At 37.3% G+C, this 15,985-nt stretch overlaps 1 protein-coding gene across 1 annotated transcript in view; it reads right to left on the bottom strand.

The window, feature by feature from the left end:
- The window catches only part of LOC128635989 (coiled-coil domain-containing protein 170-like), a 214,938-nt gene that overhangs the window by 3,967 nt on the left and 194,986 nt on the right, over positions 1 to 15,985 (bottom strand). Inside the window, exons 9-11 of the mRNA XM_053689065.1 lie at positions 15,232 to 15,432; positions 7,445 to 7,618; positions 6,168 to 6,407 (exon numbers count right to left, since the gene is read on the bottom strand). Coding sequence (XP_053545040.1) covers positions 6,168 to 6,407; positions 7,445 to 7,618; positions 15,232 to 15,432 — 615 coding nt within the window. The remainder of the gene's footprint in view (positions 1 to 6,167; positions 6,408 to 7,444; positions 7,619 to 15,231; positions 15,433 to 15,985) is intronic.

The raw sequence follows: 15,985 nt of genomic DNA, 5'->3' as shown, positions 1-15,985 counted from the left end.
TAAAATTGCTGCCCTATCTGAATCATGAAAGTTTAATTTTATTTAAACCGTCCCTTTCAGAGTTTCCGTTCATTTTTTGGAATTTTATAATGAACATTTAACATTAATTATATTTAAATTATACCTTCAAACATTTCATTGCTACCATAAGTTATAAATCTCCATTTACATTCTAGTATTTCATTTGCAGACAAATTAAATAGTATAACCGTTATATGAATTATATATTTTAGGTGTTTAAAATTGTATTTGTTAACGTGAACTGAACATACACAATCATTTTAATACTGAAAATAAGCAATGAGAACCGCCAAAAACTAACTGCCACTCAAAAGGGCAAAAATAGCTTATTAACATGTCCAAGGTGTTGCAGTTGAGAAAACAAAATAGAAAAAAAAAAGACTAATTAAATTTGTTCTCTTACTGCAAAACCGCTATCAAATTTTCGCCATGCAAGATACAGGACTATTTTGTGGAGATAAGATAATGGCCTAGATTACGAGTTTTGCGTTAGAGGCTATGTGGTGCTAACGAGCAGTTTTTTTGTCTCACCGCTCACTTACATGCAGCGCTGGTATTACGAGTTTTCAGAAACCCGTCGTTAAAAGACAAGAAGTGAGCGTTGAGTAAAATTTTGCTCATTACCGCACTTCAATACCAGCGCTGCTTAAGTCAGCGGTTAGCTGGTAGTACGTGCTCGTGCACGATTTCCCCATAAGAATTAACGGGGAGAGCCGGCTGAAAAAAAGTCTAACACCTGCAAAAAAGCAGCGTAAAACTCAGTAACGCAGCCCCATTGATTCCTATGGGGAAATGAACCCTAACATGAACCCCGAGTCTAAACACCCCTAATCTTACACTTATTAACCCCTAATCTGCCGCCCCCGACATAGTCGACACCTAAATTATAATTATTAACCCCTAATCTGCCGCTCCAGACACTGCCGCCACCTACATTATACTTATGAACCCCTAATCTGCTGCCCCCAACATCGACGACACCTACATTATATTTATTAACCCCTAATCTGCTGCCCCCAATGTCGCCGCCACCTACCTACACTTATAACCCCTAATCAGCCGCCCCCAACGTCGCCGCCACTATATTAAAGTTATTAACCCCTAAACCTATGTCAAACCCTAAACCTAACACCCCCTAACTTAAATATAATTTAAATTAATCTAAATAAATATTCCTATCATTAACTAAATTATTCCTATTTAAAACTAAATACTTACCTATAAAATAAACCCTAAGATAGCTACAGTATAACTAATAGTTATGTAGCTAGCTTAGGATTTATTTTTATTTTACAGGCAAGTTTGTATTTATTTTAACTAGGTACAATAGCTATTAAATAGTTATTAACTATTTAATAACTACCTAGTTAAAATAAAGACAAATTTACCTGTAAAATAAAACCTAACCTAAGTTACACTAACACTACACTATAATTAAATAAATTAACTAAATTAAATACAATTACCTAAATTAAATTAAATTAGCTAAAGTACAAAAAACAAACAAACACTAAATTACAGAAAATAATAAACAAATGACAGAAATTTAAACTAATTACACCTAATCTAATAGCCCTATTAAAATAAAAAAGCCCCCCCCTAAATAAAAAAAAAAAGCCCTAGCCTAAACTAAACTACCAATAGCCCTTAAAAGGGCCTTTTGCGGGGCATTGCCCCAAAGTAATCAGCTCTTTTACCTGTAAAAAAAAAATACAAACTACCCCCCCAACAGTAAAACCCACCACCCACACAACCAGCCCACCAAATAAAATACTATTTAAAAAAACCTAAGCTTCCCATTGCCCTGAAAAGGGCATTTGGATGGGCATTGCCCTTAAAAGGGCAGTTAGCTCTTTTGCAAGCCCAAACCCCTAATCTAAAAAATAAACCCACCCAATACACCCTTAAAAAAACCTAACACTAACCCCCTGAAGATCGACTTACCGGGAGACGTCTTCATCCAAGCCGGCAGCCAATAGGATTGAAGTTCAATCCTATTGGCTGATCCAATCAGCCAATAGGATTGAGCTTGCATTCTATTGGCTGTTCCAATCAGCCAATAGAATGTGAGGTCAATCCTATTGGCTGATTGCATCAGCCAATAGGATTTTTTCTACCTTAATTCCGATTGGCTGATAGAATTCTATCAGCCGATCGGAATCTAAGGGACGCCATCTTGGATAACGTCACTTAAGGTACCTTCATTCTGTTTTAGTCGTCGGAAGAAGAGGATGCTCTGCGTTGGATGTCTTGAAGATGGAGCCGCTCCGCGCCGGATGGATGAAGATAGAAGATGCCGTCTGGATGAAGACTTCTGCCGGGCTGGAGGACCACTTCTGCCTGGCTTGGATGAAGACTTCTGCCCATCTGGAGGACCAATTCGCCTGGCTTGGATGAAGACGTCTCCCGGTAAGTCGATCTTCAGGGGGTTAGTGTTAGGTTTTTTTAAGGGTGTATTGGGTGGGTTTATTTTTTAGATTAGGGGTTTGGGCTTGCAAAAGAGCTAACTGCCCTTTTAAGGGCAATGCCCATCCAAATGCCCTTTTCAGGGCAATGGGAAGCTTAGGTTTTTTTAAATAGTATTTTATTTGGTGGGTTGGTTGTGTGGGTGGTGGGTTTTACTGTTGGGGGGGTTGTTTGTATTTTTTTTTTACAGGTAAAAGAGCTGATTACTTTGGGGCAATGCCCCGCAAAAGGCCCTTTTAAGGGCTATTGGTAGTTTAGTTTAGGCTAGGGTTTTTCTTTATTTTTGGGGGGCTTTTTTTTATTTTAATAGGGCTATTAGATTAGGTGTAATTAGTTTAAATTTCTGTAATTTGTTTATTATTTTCTGTAATTTAGTGTTTGTTTTTTTTTGTACTTTAGCTAATTTAATTTAGGTAATTGTATTTAATTTAGTTAATTTAATTATAGTGTAGTGTTAGGTGTTAGTGTAACTTAGGTTAGGTTTTATTTTACAGGTAAATTAGTCTTTATTTTAACTAGGTAGTTATTAAATAGTTAATAACTATTTAATAACTATTCTACCTAGTTAAAATAAATACAAACTTGCCTGTAAAATAAAAATAAACCCTAAGCTAGCTACAATGTAACTATTAGTTATATTGTAGCTAGCTTAGGGTTTATTTTATAGGTAAGTATTTAGTTTTAAATAGGAATAATTTAGTTAATGATAGGAATATTTATTTAGATTTTTTTAAATTATATTTAAGTTAGTAAGTGTTAGGTTTAGGGGTTAATAACTTTAATATAGTGGCGGTGACGTTGGGGGCGGCAGATTAGGGGTTAATAAATGTAGGTAGGTGGCGATGTTAGGGCCGGCAGATTAGGGGTTAATAATATTTAACTAATATAATACAACTTAGTTAAAGCTTTAAACATAAGAAAGGACATTTGAGTTTGCATCTTTACAACATCTTTTATTACAAATAAGGACATTTAAGTTTGCATGGTCATTTTTGGAAAGGACATTTATTTTGTATTATTTTTTCTTTGCAATTGATATAAGAAAGCCTCTTTGTTTTCAGTTTGGATACAAATATTTCAACATGGACTCTTTATTTTTGATCATTACTGATGTTATATGAGGAAATAGTGATGTTGTGAAACTTTGAGCTATATCAATATATTAATATTTTTCAGTGATAGGTGGAGTGGGTCTTCACTCACTGGGGACACCCAGTGGGTGTTATTTTGCTCAGATTGTTTACTCTAGTATTGAGTATTATTATTTTTTAGTTTACGTTTAGGATTGCTTGAGGGAGTATGGATATGTTTGGTGGATGGGGTATGTGTGGATATGAGTAAGCTCTCTTGTATTCTTCCTTTTGTATGATTTGGTAGCTGTAATCATTAAAATCTAAATTAATTTCTAAGACTCTTTGGCTGGGATTTATTTGTATTATATTATTATTGAGTCTAGGGCCAGACTCCATCCCGTGCCGGAGCAATTTTTCACTTATTGGTGGTGCGGTCACTATTTTGTATTAATATTTAACTAATGTTTGCGAGGCGGGAGTGCGGCGGTTTAGGGGTTAATATGTTTATTATAGTGGCGGCGATGTTGGGGGTGGCAGATTAGGGGTTAAAAAGTGTAGGTAGGTGGCGGCAACATTGGGGGCGGCAGATTAGGGGTTAATAAATATAATGTAGGTGTCGGCAATGTTGGGGTCAGCAGATTAGGGGTTCATACTTATAATGTAGGTGGCGGCGGTGTCCGGAGCGGCAGATTAGGGGTTACAATTTTTATTTTAGTATTTGCGATGCGGGAGGGCCTCGGTTTAGGGGTTAATAGGTAGTTTATGGGTGTAAGTGTACTTTTTAGCACTTTAGTTATGAGTTTTATGCTATGGCGTTGTACCATAAAACTAATAACTACTGACTTTTAAATGCGTTAGGACTCTTGAAAGGGTTGGGTGTACCGCTCACTTTTTGGCCTCCCAGGACAGACTCGTAATACCGGCGCTATGGAAGTCCCATAGAAAAAAGACTTTATGAAGTTTACGTAAGTTGTTTTGCGGTAAGGCCAAAGAAGTGTGCGGTGACCCTAAACCTTCAAGACTCGTAATTACCCTAACGCACAACTCATAATCTAGCCGAATGCTTTTAAAAAGGCCTTTTTAAAATATGTAAAAATGGATTTGAATGTGAAAAACCCCCCACAAAAAAAGAAAACTGATACCCTTCTCATATGAATGGTGGTCATTGTAACTAATAATTTCCTTTTATTTATTTATTTTACAGAAAAACATTCAACTGTACATTTTTTTTTAAAAGGTGTTCCTGTACCGTGGAGATGTAGAAACGTCATTGATCACCATCTGCTGAGCAAGGAATACCTAGGTATTCAACATGAAGTTCATGTAAATCTAAACAGCTTTTATTTAGCTTTCTACATTGGAAAAAAAAAAAAAAAAAAAAAAAAAAAAAATATATATATATATAATCCATCAATGGAATAAAGACCTTGGTTACCCTGTAGAATATACAGATTGACTACAAATGTTTGACTTGGCAAAAAAGTCTCTGTTTCAGCAAAAATACAAGAAACCCACTATAAGTTCCTAAGCAGATGGTATCTCACACACCTAGTAGGCTCAGATACATTTACCCTCATAGTGGGGGGAATTGTTGGAGAGGTTGAGGAGGGTACGCTGCTCCAAATAAGGTGGTATTGCCCTAAACTCGGCACTTATTGGGACAATGTCTTTGAGGAAATGAGCAAGATTTTAGGTACAGTTATCGATCCTGAACCCCAGATTCTGTTGTTTCAACACCTCCCGAAGCTACGGGACAAAGCCAAATGGTCTCTTCTTTTTGTGATGTTGAGTGGAGTTATGGGCCTCATGCCCAAGAATTGGAAATCTCTGCCTCCTCAAATTTGTTGGAATGGAAAAACAGGGTCACTGAATTATTGAAACTAGAAAGATCTCACTACCTATGAACATAATGGGGAAGGAGGAGAATGACGCGATTACGGAGAAAGATCTGACCCTTCATCTCTTGGTATGCTCTCTATTGTACATGTCCATACCCCAAACTACTCTCTTCATAAGAATACATTTACCCTACTAATTTAATAATTTCCCCCCCTCCTCCGCTGCCTTCCCTTCCCCGTCTGCACTGTTTCTCAACCTTCAAGTTTTATTACCTTTCATGCTAAATGTTATCATCATTGTTTATTACACACAAGGCCTATCATACTTGATGTATTGAATTTCAATTTACAAGCTCAATGGGAATATTTCACATAGGTTTGGTCGTTGACTTTATCTTCAATTTGTGAACTTTATGTCTCCAAACCAACTCCATAATCTCTTTTTACCTTGACCTTGATTTCCATACTGGTTGCATAACTCCCAAGTAACTTTAATGATCTAATCTTCAACCATCAAAATGGCATTTATAAGACATTGTTTAAAGTTTCGTTATGGAATTTTGCTATTTGTTAATAAAGCTTGTTTAAAACCAAAAAAGAAAAAAAATTATATATATATTAACGCGTATAACTCGATCTTTCATATGCATATGTATGTTTGGGGTATAATGTCCCTTTAAGCCATAAGTTCTTGCAATAAAACAAAATCTTTACTTCTAGTTTTGCACTGAATATTTCTTCACTAAACTCTTCTGATAATGCTGCTCACCTTTAGATCGCTTACATCGTCAAGCCTGGCCGTCAGATTTTGATTAGCAATTTTCATGTCACTGAGCTGTCCCTGCAGTTTCTCGACCTTTTTCTGCAATTTTTGGGCTGTCAGGCCGGCTGAGTTTTCAGCACTCATAAATAGTTGATGTTCTTTTTCCCTTTCTAACTGTTTGATTTTTTTCTCTAGTTGTTCGATTTGTGAAAATTTTAACTCTAGTTTTTCTTTCTGGGAATTGACCTGTAACAAAACAAGTAGCTTTAGAAAGTTATACAGTGAGAGAAAAGTCTGTAAGTAGTGATCCGAAGAGTCAGAAAGTGAGAGAGAGAAGGCGGTGAAGAGAGAGATACAAAAGGAGACAGAGAGCGAGGGAGAGAGAGCGTTTGTGTGAGAGAGACAGGGACAGAAAGAAAAGAGATCACTAGATAGATAGACACAGAAGATAAAACATAGAAATAGAAGACAGATAGATAGATACATAGATAGATAAGAGATAGACAGACAGACACAGAAGATAAGACATATAAATAGAAGACAGACAGACAGAAACAAAAGATGAGACATAGAAATAGAATTTAGACAGATAGAGAAAGACAGATAGACAGAAAGACAGATAGACAGAAAGACATATAGACAGATAAACAGACATACAGACAAATAGAAAGACAAATAGACAGACAGATAGACATACAGACAGAAATATAAACAGACAGGTAAATAGGCAGACAGATAAGCAGACATACAGATAGACAAATAGATAGATGGATAGACGGACAGACAGAGACAGACAGACATATAGATAGATAGCTAGATATATAGATAGATAGATAGATAGATAGATAGATAGACAGAAGGATAGATAGATAGATTGATAGACAGACAGACAGAGACAGACAGACATATAGATAGATAGATAGATAGACAGAAGGATAGATAGATAGATAGATAGATAGACAGACAGACATATAAATAGATAGATAGATAGATAGATAGATAGACAGAAGGATAGATAGATATAGATAGATAGACAGGATAGATAGATGATAGATAGATCGATAGATAAATAGATAGTAAGATAGATAGAGATATAAAATACTCATCACCCTTTGTGAGATTTTGTAGGGGAAACATTTGAGATAAGGTTTTAGAGAAAATACAGCGTAGACAAACAATCTGACTGTATAGTGTTTTCTTCTCAGCCTGTGAAACAACCAGCCTGTTATAACAATATCAGAACTTCTCTTCTGGTGGTTTTGTGCTGAAATGTCAGTACTTACCTTTTTCTGAAGATTATAGATAAGAGATTTGTTAGTGTTCAGACCATCTTTATCCGGTTTGCTCATTTCCTCTGCCCTCTTTAGAATAGTTTCATATTGTGACGTCAAACTGTTGCATGAGATGTCCCGACTTATACGTAACTTCTCTGCCAGATGCACTAAAAACTTCTTCAGCTGCATTTAAAAGGTATAAATGATTATTTCTAGTGCACTTATGTTCAGTTATACAGATTGTGCCTAGAAATCTGCAGAGTATGTGTTAATAAAAGGCTGCTGTGCTGAGGTTTCATTAGACAGTGGTAATCGGTACAGTGAGTTTCCATCCAGAAGAAGTGGCAAGAACAAATGATCTATAATAAGTCATCTAAATATTGCTGAGTTGTTCTGCTAAGATACAACGGGCATCTGTAAAAAACAATATTACGTTCAGCATAACACAAATGCGAGGAAATTCCAGAGAAACTCATTAGTGAAATTTAACCTTTTCAATATCCCTTTGAATTATGTTGTTGCTAGGTCAAGAGGTCGTGTCTAGTAGGACACCATCATATATAGGGCTAGATTACAAGAGGAACGCTAATTTGCCCATTTGCGGGCACGCAATAAATAACCAGCCATTACAAATGGCTGGTTATTGCTACCGCCCCCAAAATAAAGTGATGTATTTTTTTAATATATAAAAAAATAAATAATCATCTTTATTTAAAAAACAAAACCTGCACTAAGCAGTTATAAGGGGTTAAAAGTTGCGGGTGTGCGGTGTTAAAATAAAAAAAAAACGCACTGAAAAGTGCCTTTACATTGCGGTCTATGGGGACTGTGTGTTCCCTGTAAATATTTATGTATATGCTTAAAGACATTTATATGTATGTGTTAATATCGGTATAAAATGATATAGAGAAATGTGGGAAGTCCTCTTCTAATATGCAATATATAAGTGCAAGTGCAAGGTGCATACAGGTGAATACTGTTGTGTCCGGGACTTACCCTTAAGGAGCCTAACCGCCCCCGGAATCTGTGTATGCCGTGCCGTACCTCAGACAGGAAATCAAGGATGCCGGGGGACCTCCGCGGTCAAACCGAAATCGATTCGGTGGGCTGTCTGCTCCAAACCAACCGGCGAAATGTGAGAATCTCCAGCAGCACTTCAGGCTAAACACAGGTGCACTGCGATGTCTGTTTGTGACGTTGCAGGATCTCCGGTAGGGGGGGCGGTGCTCTTGCTTCACCCGGATTTTACAACAGTATGCTTCGTATGTAAGGGCTTTGAGCTGATCCAAACTGGTGCGATAAAGGCAATCAAAGAAGTAAAATAGGATCCAGCTTTATGCAAATAAAATCCATCTTTATTGGCAAAGTTAAAACGCCAAGAGTGGCTCAGCGAACAGCATACATAGATAGTAAGCAAAAACCAGTGTGTGAGCGTGACACCACGGCTTACATGTTTCGGCGCTCAGCCGTAATCATAGCCATAGGTGTCATGCAGGTGAATGCAGGTTTAAAAAACTGTGTTACAATTGTGATTGGTTAAAAACAATAGATACAAAACACGCCCACACCAGGTAAAGAGTAATTTGATTAACCCTTAGTATCCAAGCTACGCTACAGCAAGAGTACACACACTACAGAATATATAAGATAAATCCTTAGAAATATGAACAAATTTCTAAAATAGAAAACTACTAAGACTAATATGAGAACATTGAGGAAAAATTGCCCTAACTGTCACAAATTATTTCTGCGCTAAATATCATTATAGTTAGCAAGCACTAAAGCATCATGTATATATTTGCAGAATTCTCAAATGGCATAGTTGAAACTTGAGTTGAGTAATAATAATAATATCAATTAACTAAAATAAGTTCTCTTACAGTATTATCTCTCCAAGGTATGTACCCCATTAAAGGATGTAGTTATGTGCTCGCGTGTATAAATATACATACACTGGTACGTGCAATATACGCATATATGTTCACACAGCTTGCAGGGCAGACTAAAGTATAACCCTCAATACGTATGGAAGGATAGTTCAGAATAGATTTAAAAGTGCGAAACACATCTGAAATACATCTGAAAGTACCGAAAAAATGAGACAAAGGGATGGGATATAACAGAATAACAATACCCTTAGGTGAATAATATGTATATGGAGTAGTTTGAATATGAATGTTAATATTGATATTTTGAAGTTATTCCCAGAAATTGATCAAATCATATCTTGAGTTTAAACCCAATGGTAATCTGGTTTTTAGGGTGTATATCCAATATACTTCCCTTTTGGCAAGTATGTTATCCAGATTGCCACCTCTCTTGGGCACTTTAGCTTGTTCTATTGCTGCCCATTTAAATGAGTTTAAGCTACTATGATGTTTTGTGGCAAAATGTTGCACAAGTGGTGTGCTAGATGTACCCTTTGTAACAGTCGAAAAGTGTTCTCTAATACGGGAATTTATATCCCTAGAGGTTAACCCTATGTATTGAATATTACATAGGGTACATGTAATGATATATATAACGTTAGTGCTTTGACAATTTAAGCAAGATTTAATGGGATATGTCTGTCCTGTTATTGCTGAAGTGAATTCTTTAATAACCCATGCAAAATCACATGGTTTGCATTTCTTATGGCCACACTTAAACATGCCCAGATGATGTAACCATGAGCTAGTATGACTTGGAGTCTGTTTTAGTTCTGTGGGAGACAAAATGGAAGCCAAGGTAGGGCTCTTCTTGTAAGAACACCTAACACCTTGTTTTACAGTTTCAACCAACTTCTCGTCAGCTGCTAATAGCGGGAAATGTTTCCTAACTATGTCGCAGATTTGGGAATATTGTGTGCTAAAAGTTGTTACAAAATGAACACCTGAAAAATCTCTGTGTGTATTAGCAGGTTTATCTACCAAAAGTTGGTCTCTGTCCAGTTGGTCAACAGCTAATCTAGCCTGTCTAATATGGCTACGGGTATATTTCCTCTCTTTTAGTCTCTTCTCTAGACAAACAGCCTCCTGCACATAGTCCTCATTCTTGCTACAATTTCTTTTAAGCCGGGTAAACTGGCCTTTAGCAACAGCATATGAGGTATTTTTAGGGTGGCAACTAGAGGCGTGCAGGAGGGTGTTGCCTGAGATAGGTTTACGGTATACTTTTGATACAATGTTGCCACTTCTGTCACCTGTAAGGCACAAGTCTAGATAGTTGATGGAATGGCTGTCAGTGGTGTATGTAAAGCTCAAGTTTAAATTGTTTTTATTTATCATGTCAATGAAATTCTTAATGTCTGCAGGGGGACCTGACCATATAAGAAGTAGGTCGTCAATATAGCGTTTAAAGAAACAAATGTGGGACCTGAATGTGTTGCTGTGGTCAAAGATGTTTTCTAGCTCCCATTTGCCAAGAAATAAATTGGCATAAGAGGGGGCATATTTCGCCCCCATGGCTGTGCCACATTTTTGTACATAGTATTTGCCTTCAAAAGTAAAAAAGTTGTGAGTCAATAGGAACTCCAGAATTCTTAGAATATATTTTTGAAAATCTGATGTATATTCAGTATGTGTTGCCAAATAATATCTTACTGCTTCAATACCCTTGTTGTGTGGGATCCTAGAATAAAGTGAGACTACATCAACTGAGAGCCAATGGTAGTTCATTTGCCATTTTATGTTAGTTAGAAGATTTAGTATGTGTTTTGAATCCCTCGTATATGAAGGTAGTAGGTGGACTAATGGCTGCAAAATAGCATCCAGCCACTGGGACAATCTTTCAAAGATAGAATCTATACCGCTGACTATAGGGCGGCCTTGTACGTTATGAAGGGATTTATGAACCTTAGGGAACATATGGAAAACTGGGATTCTTGGGTATTTTACATAAAGGTAGTCAGCTGTGTTTTCATCTAAGAAACCATGTTCAATGCCATCATCTAGTATATCAAATAGGAGCTTCTTATACTCATTTGTTGGATTTCTGGGAAGAATCGAGTAGTCAGTAGGGATGTTGAGTTGTCTGTGTGCCTCTGATATGTAATCCTGCCTATCAAGTACCACAACGGTACCCCCCTTATCTGATGGGCGGATTACTAAGTCAGATCTTTGCTGTAAAGACCTGAGTGCTTCTGTCTGTTTTTTAGTAAGATTTTTAGTTGTTCGTTCAGTGGTCTCTTTTAGTTTATGCAAATCAGATTCTACTCGTGCATGGAATGTTTCAATTATAGGTCCTCTGTTTTGTATTGGATAAAAAGTAGATTTATTTCTAAATGAGTGTGCCCTATTGAGTGTTCCTGATATTGTATTGCTCTCAATTGCTAAATTTTGTAGGGATATGAGGTCACATGTTTCTGAAAAGGTATTTATGCCTGTGATAGGTGTGGTGCAGAAGCTATCTGGTTCCAAAATGAGTGTCTCTTGAGCAGTATCTGCAAAATATTTTTTTAAAGTGATATTTCTGACGAATTTGTTGATATCTATGAGTGTCTGGAATATATCAAAGTTTGTAGTGGGTGCAAACCCTAAGCCTAAAGATAGTACATCTATTTGATCTTGAGTGAGTGTAGCTGAAGATAAATTAACTACACTGTTCATTTGTATTTGGTCAGTGTGCGGTTTCCCCTTACTGGATATCTCTCTTGGTTGTTGGCCTGCATCCCCCCTATACCCTCTGTCTGGGGGTCCATAGGAAAAACCTGATTCAATAATGACATTTCCTGTGTTCCTGTATCTACTGCAAATGTACTAACTCGTTCATCTAGTCTATTGGTAGCAGTATATTTGGAGACAGTGTTTTTATCTTTGGGTTTCACTACTGTAGGTGCAGAATTAGTGCCTATAGTGTTAGGTACAACGGAAGTATTAGAAATATTAGAAATATTAGAAATGTTAGGGGCAATAGGAGGCTTTAGGATGCTTTGTTGTGAATTAGAGATAGTGTTGATCTGTGTCTCTATGTCCATTTCACCACCTGATGTGTATTCATCAGACGATCTGTCTGTATCACTGTCAGAAAAGCTGACCTGTTTTTGGTTACCCCTTCTATGTCTACGATTGCCCCTATGTTTGTTATGTTTGTTCTGTGGCAAGCTCCTTCTATAGTTGGAACGTTGTTTTTTGTTCCAAATATATACTGAATTTTTCTGATAATCGGTTTTATCCCGAATAAACTTGATATGTTTATTTTCCATTATGACTTGCTTGCCACGGGCCAAAGACTCTTGTAGTATTTTGTCAAATTTTGCAAAATTAGGGTCAACACTACGGTTATTTAACTCTATCTGAATAGTGTCTATCTCTTGCTTAATTAGATTAAGTTGCTGGGTTCTATATTGGATTAACAACAGCATTAATTGACATGAACATTCAGATAGTGCTGCATTCCATTTATCAACAAACTCAGTGTCCGTTGTATCAACATCAAAGGTAGGAAATTTAAAAATCCTTAGTCCTCTTGGGATCATTTGTGCTTTAAGATAGGATTGAAATGTCCAAATGTCCCATTGTGCTTTGGTCTCTTTAAATAACAAAGTCTCCACTGCATCAAATAAAGTGCTAAGTGAAAGTGTCCCCTTGTCCTCTGAAAATATTTTTTCACATTCTGTTGAAAAGTTACTTCGTGCTGTAGCGGGTCTCAGAGAAAAATATTGTGGTAGTGCTGTTTCTTCCATTGTTATAATGGTTAAATATTCGTTGCCAAAATGGATACTCAAAATAGAGATGAAAAAGCCCTTATAGTAATAAATAACAGCGAAAAGTTTCCCAAGGTATCGCCAGTAATACCCAAATAATAAAATGATATAGAGAAATGTGGGAAGTCCTCTTCTAATATGCAATATATAAGTGCAAGTGCAAGGTGCATACAGGTGAATACTGTTGTGTCCGGGACTTACCCTTAAGGAGCCTAACCGCCCCCGGAATCTGTGTATGCCGTGCCGTACCTCAGACAGGAAATCAAGGATGCCGGGGGACCTCCGCGGTCAAACCGAAATCGATTCGGTGGGCTGTCTGCTCCAAACCAACCGGCGAAATGTGAGAATCTCCAGCAGCACTTCAGGCTAAACACAGGTGCACTGCGATGTCTGTTTGTGACGTTGCAGGATCTCCGGTAGGGGGGGCGGTGCTCTTGCTTCACCCGGATTTTACAACAGTATGCTTCGTATGTAAGGGCTTTGAGCTGATCCAAACTGGTGCGATAAAGGCAATCAAAGAAGTAAAATAGGATCCAGCTTTATGCAAATAAAATCCATCTTTATTGGCAAAGTTAAAACGCCAAGAGTGGCTCAGCGAACAGCATACATAGATAGTAAGCAAAAACCAGTGTGTGAGCGTGACACCACGGCTTACATGTTTCGGCGCTCAGCCGTAATCATAGCCATAGGTGTCATGCAGGTGAATGCAGGTTGTCCTCTTCTGCCCGGATAGGATGAAGACTTCTGCCGGTCTGGATGTCCTCTTCGGCCCCATCGGATGAAGACTTCGGCCCGGCTGGGTGAAGACGACTCAAGGTAGGGAGATCTTCAGGGGGGTAGTGTTAGGTTTATTTAAGGGGGGTTTGGGTGGGTTAGATTAGGGGTATGTGGGTGGTGGGTTTTAATGTTGGGGGGGGTTGTATTTTTTTTACAGGCAAAAGAGCTGATTACTTTTGTATTTTAGACTAGGGTAGGGAATTTTTTATTTTGGGGGGATTTTTTATTTTATTAGGGGGCTTAGATTAGGTGTAATTAGTTTAAACTGCTTGTAATTGTTTTTTATTTTTTGTAATTTAGTGTTTGTTTGTTTTTTGTATTATAGTATAGTTTATTTAATTGTATTTAATTGTAGGTAATTGTAGGTAATTTATTATTAATTATTAATTATTAATTTAATGATAGTGTAGTGTTAGGTTTAATTGTAACTTAGGTTAGGATTTATTTTACATGTAATTTTGTATTTATTTTAACTAGGTAGCTATTAAATAGTTAATAACTATTTAATAGCTATTGTACCTAGTTAAAATAAATACAAAGTTGCCTGTAAAATAAATATAAAAATAGCTACAATGTAACTCTTAGTTATATTGTAGCTATATTAGGGTTTATTTGATAGTAATATTAATAATAATATGCAGGGCTCAGTGATAGTGAGGGCGGCAGATTAGGGGTTAATAAGTGTAAGGTTAGGGGTGTTTAGACTCGGGGTTCATGTTAGGGTGTTAGGTGCAGACTTAGAGAGTGTTTCACTATAGGAAACAATGGGGCTGCGTTAGGAGCTGAACGCTGCTTTTTTGCAGGTGTTAGGTTTTTTTTCAGCCAGCTCAGCCCCATTGTTTCCTATGGGGATATTGTGCACAAGCACGTTTTCCCAGCTTACCGCTACCGTAGGCAACGGTGGTATTGAGGGTTGAAGTGGCGGTACATTAGGCTCAACGCACCCTTTTTTGAGCCTAACGCAGCCCCTCAGACAACTCTAAATACCAGCGTTGTCTTAAGGGTGCGCTGGGAAAAAAAGCAGCGCTAGCTACGCGGGTCTTTACCGACAAAACTCTAAATCTAGCCGCATGTGTTCACAGGCATAGATTAATCAGTAAGCAAGTAAGGCAGCTGCCTGGGGAAATTGCAGCCTTAGATCCCACGCCTAACAGTAAAATTTGTGAAGTTTTTGTTTTCTCTACAAGTTATAAGAGGAACATTATCTAACGGAGAGTTTATATATATACATACACAGAGCTTTGTTTGTGAGCAAAACATGCATGTGGGAAGGAGAGGCTCCCAGGAAGCTGCGCTTAGTGATGATAGAGATACAAATTCTCCCCGCCCCCGTTACCTTCTTTCTCTCCAGGTTAAGCCCTTCTTTAATCATCTCCTCCGTAGCAAGCTTCCCCTTCAGGTGTTTAAGGGATTCCTGATGTTCCTGAACTATCTCTTCGACCTTATATGATTTACTTGCGGCTTCATGGTACAAGTCACGCTGCTGCTCCAGCTGTTTGGTCAACTTGAGAACCTTCTCCTGAAGTTCATCATTTGTCTGTTTGTGACAAAAGAGAGCTTTAGCATTTAGAGAAACAGAACAGTATTTTTTTTATTTTGTTGGATCTAAAATCAACATAAAATTACAAAAAAAAAACTTTCTCTGTGGGTATTGCCAATGGCGTATTTTGACCTGAGACAATTTGTAGTTAGAGAGGCAGGATTTCGGGGGCACAATATGAGAGTAGTTATAACGTAAGATGTTTTCCCACTATAGTGCTACCTACAGGGTCAATTCCAGTAGTTCTGATAAAACAGGATCTGTCTTTTTTTTATTAAAATGATCACAATCATGATCACACAGCCGAGGGTGATAACCCCATTATATTCAATCTCTATTCCCTACAACGGCACTGTTAATGGTTAATATTGGATGTTGATCACAAAAAAACAAAACTGGTTAATAAGGTTACTAAAGGTCACGTATGCAGCAATTGGATACAGTGGTGTTTTTTTTAATAAATATAGTATTAATGTAATTTACTGATGGGTACACTGTACAATGTTATTGATATCTGTGTCCGTCTTGCAACTGTTATATATAGTAGATA

Source organism: Bombina bombina, chromosome 1 (assembly GCF_027579735.1).
Source record: "Bombina bombina isolate aBomBom1 chromosome 1, aBomBom1.pri, whole genome shotgun sequence".
In the NCBI taxonomy this organism is placed as follows: domain Eukaryota; kingdom Metazoa; phylum Chordata; class Amphibia; order Anura; family Bombinatoridae; genus Bombina; species Bombina bombina.
The sequence above is the reverse complement of the archived record's forward strand: the minus strand, read 5'-3'. Positions and strand labels throughout refer to the sequence as shown.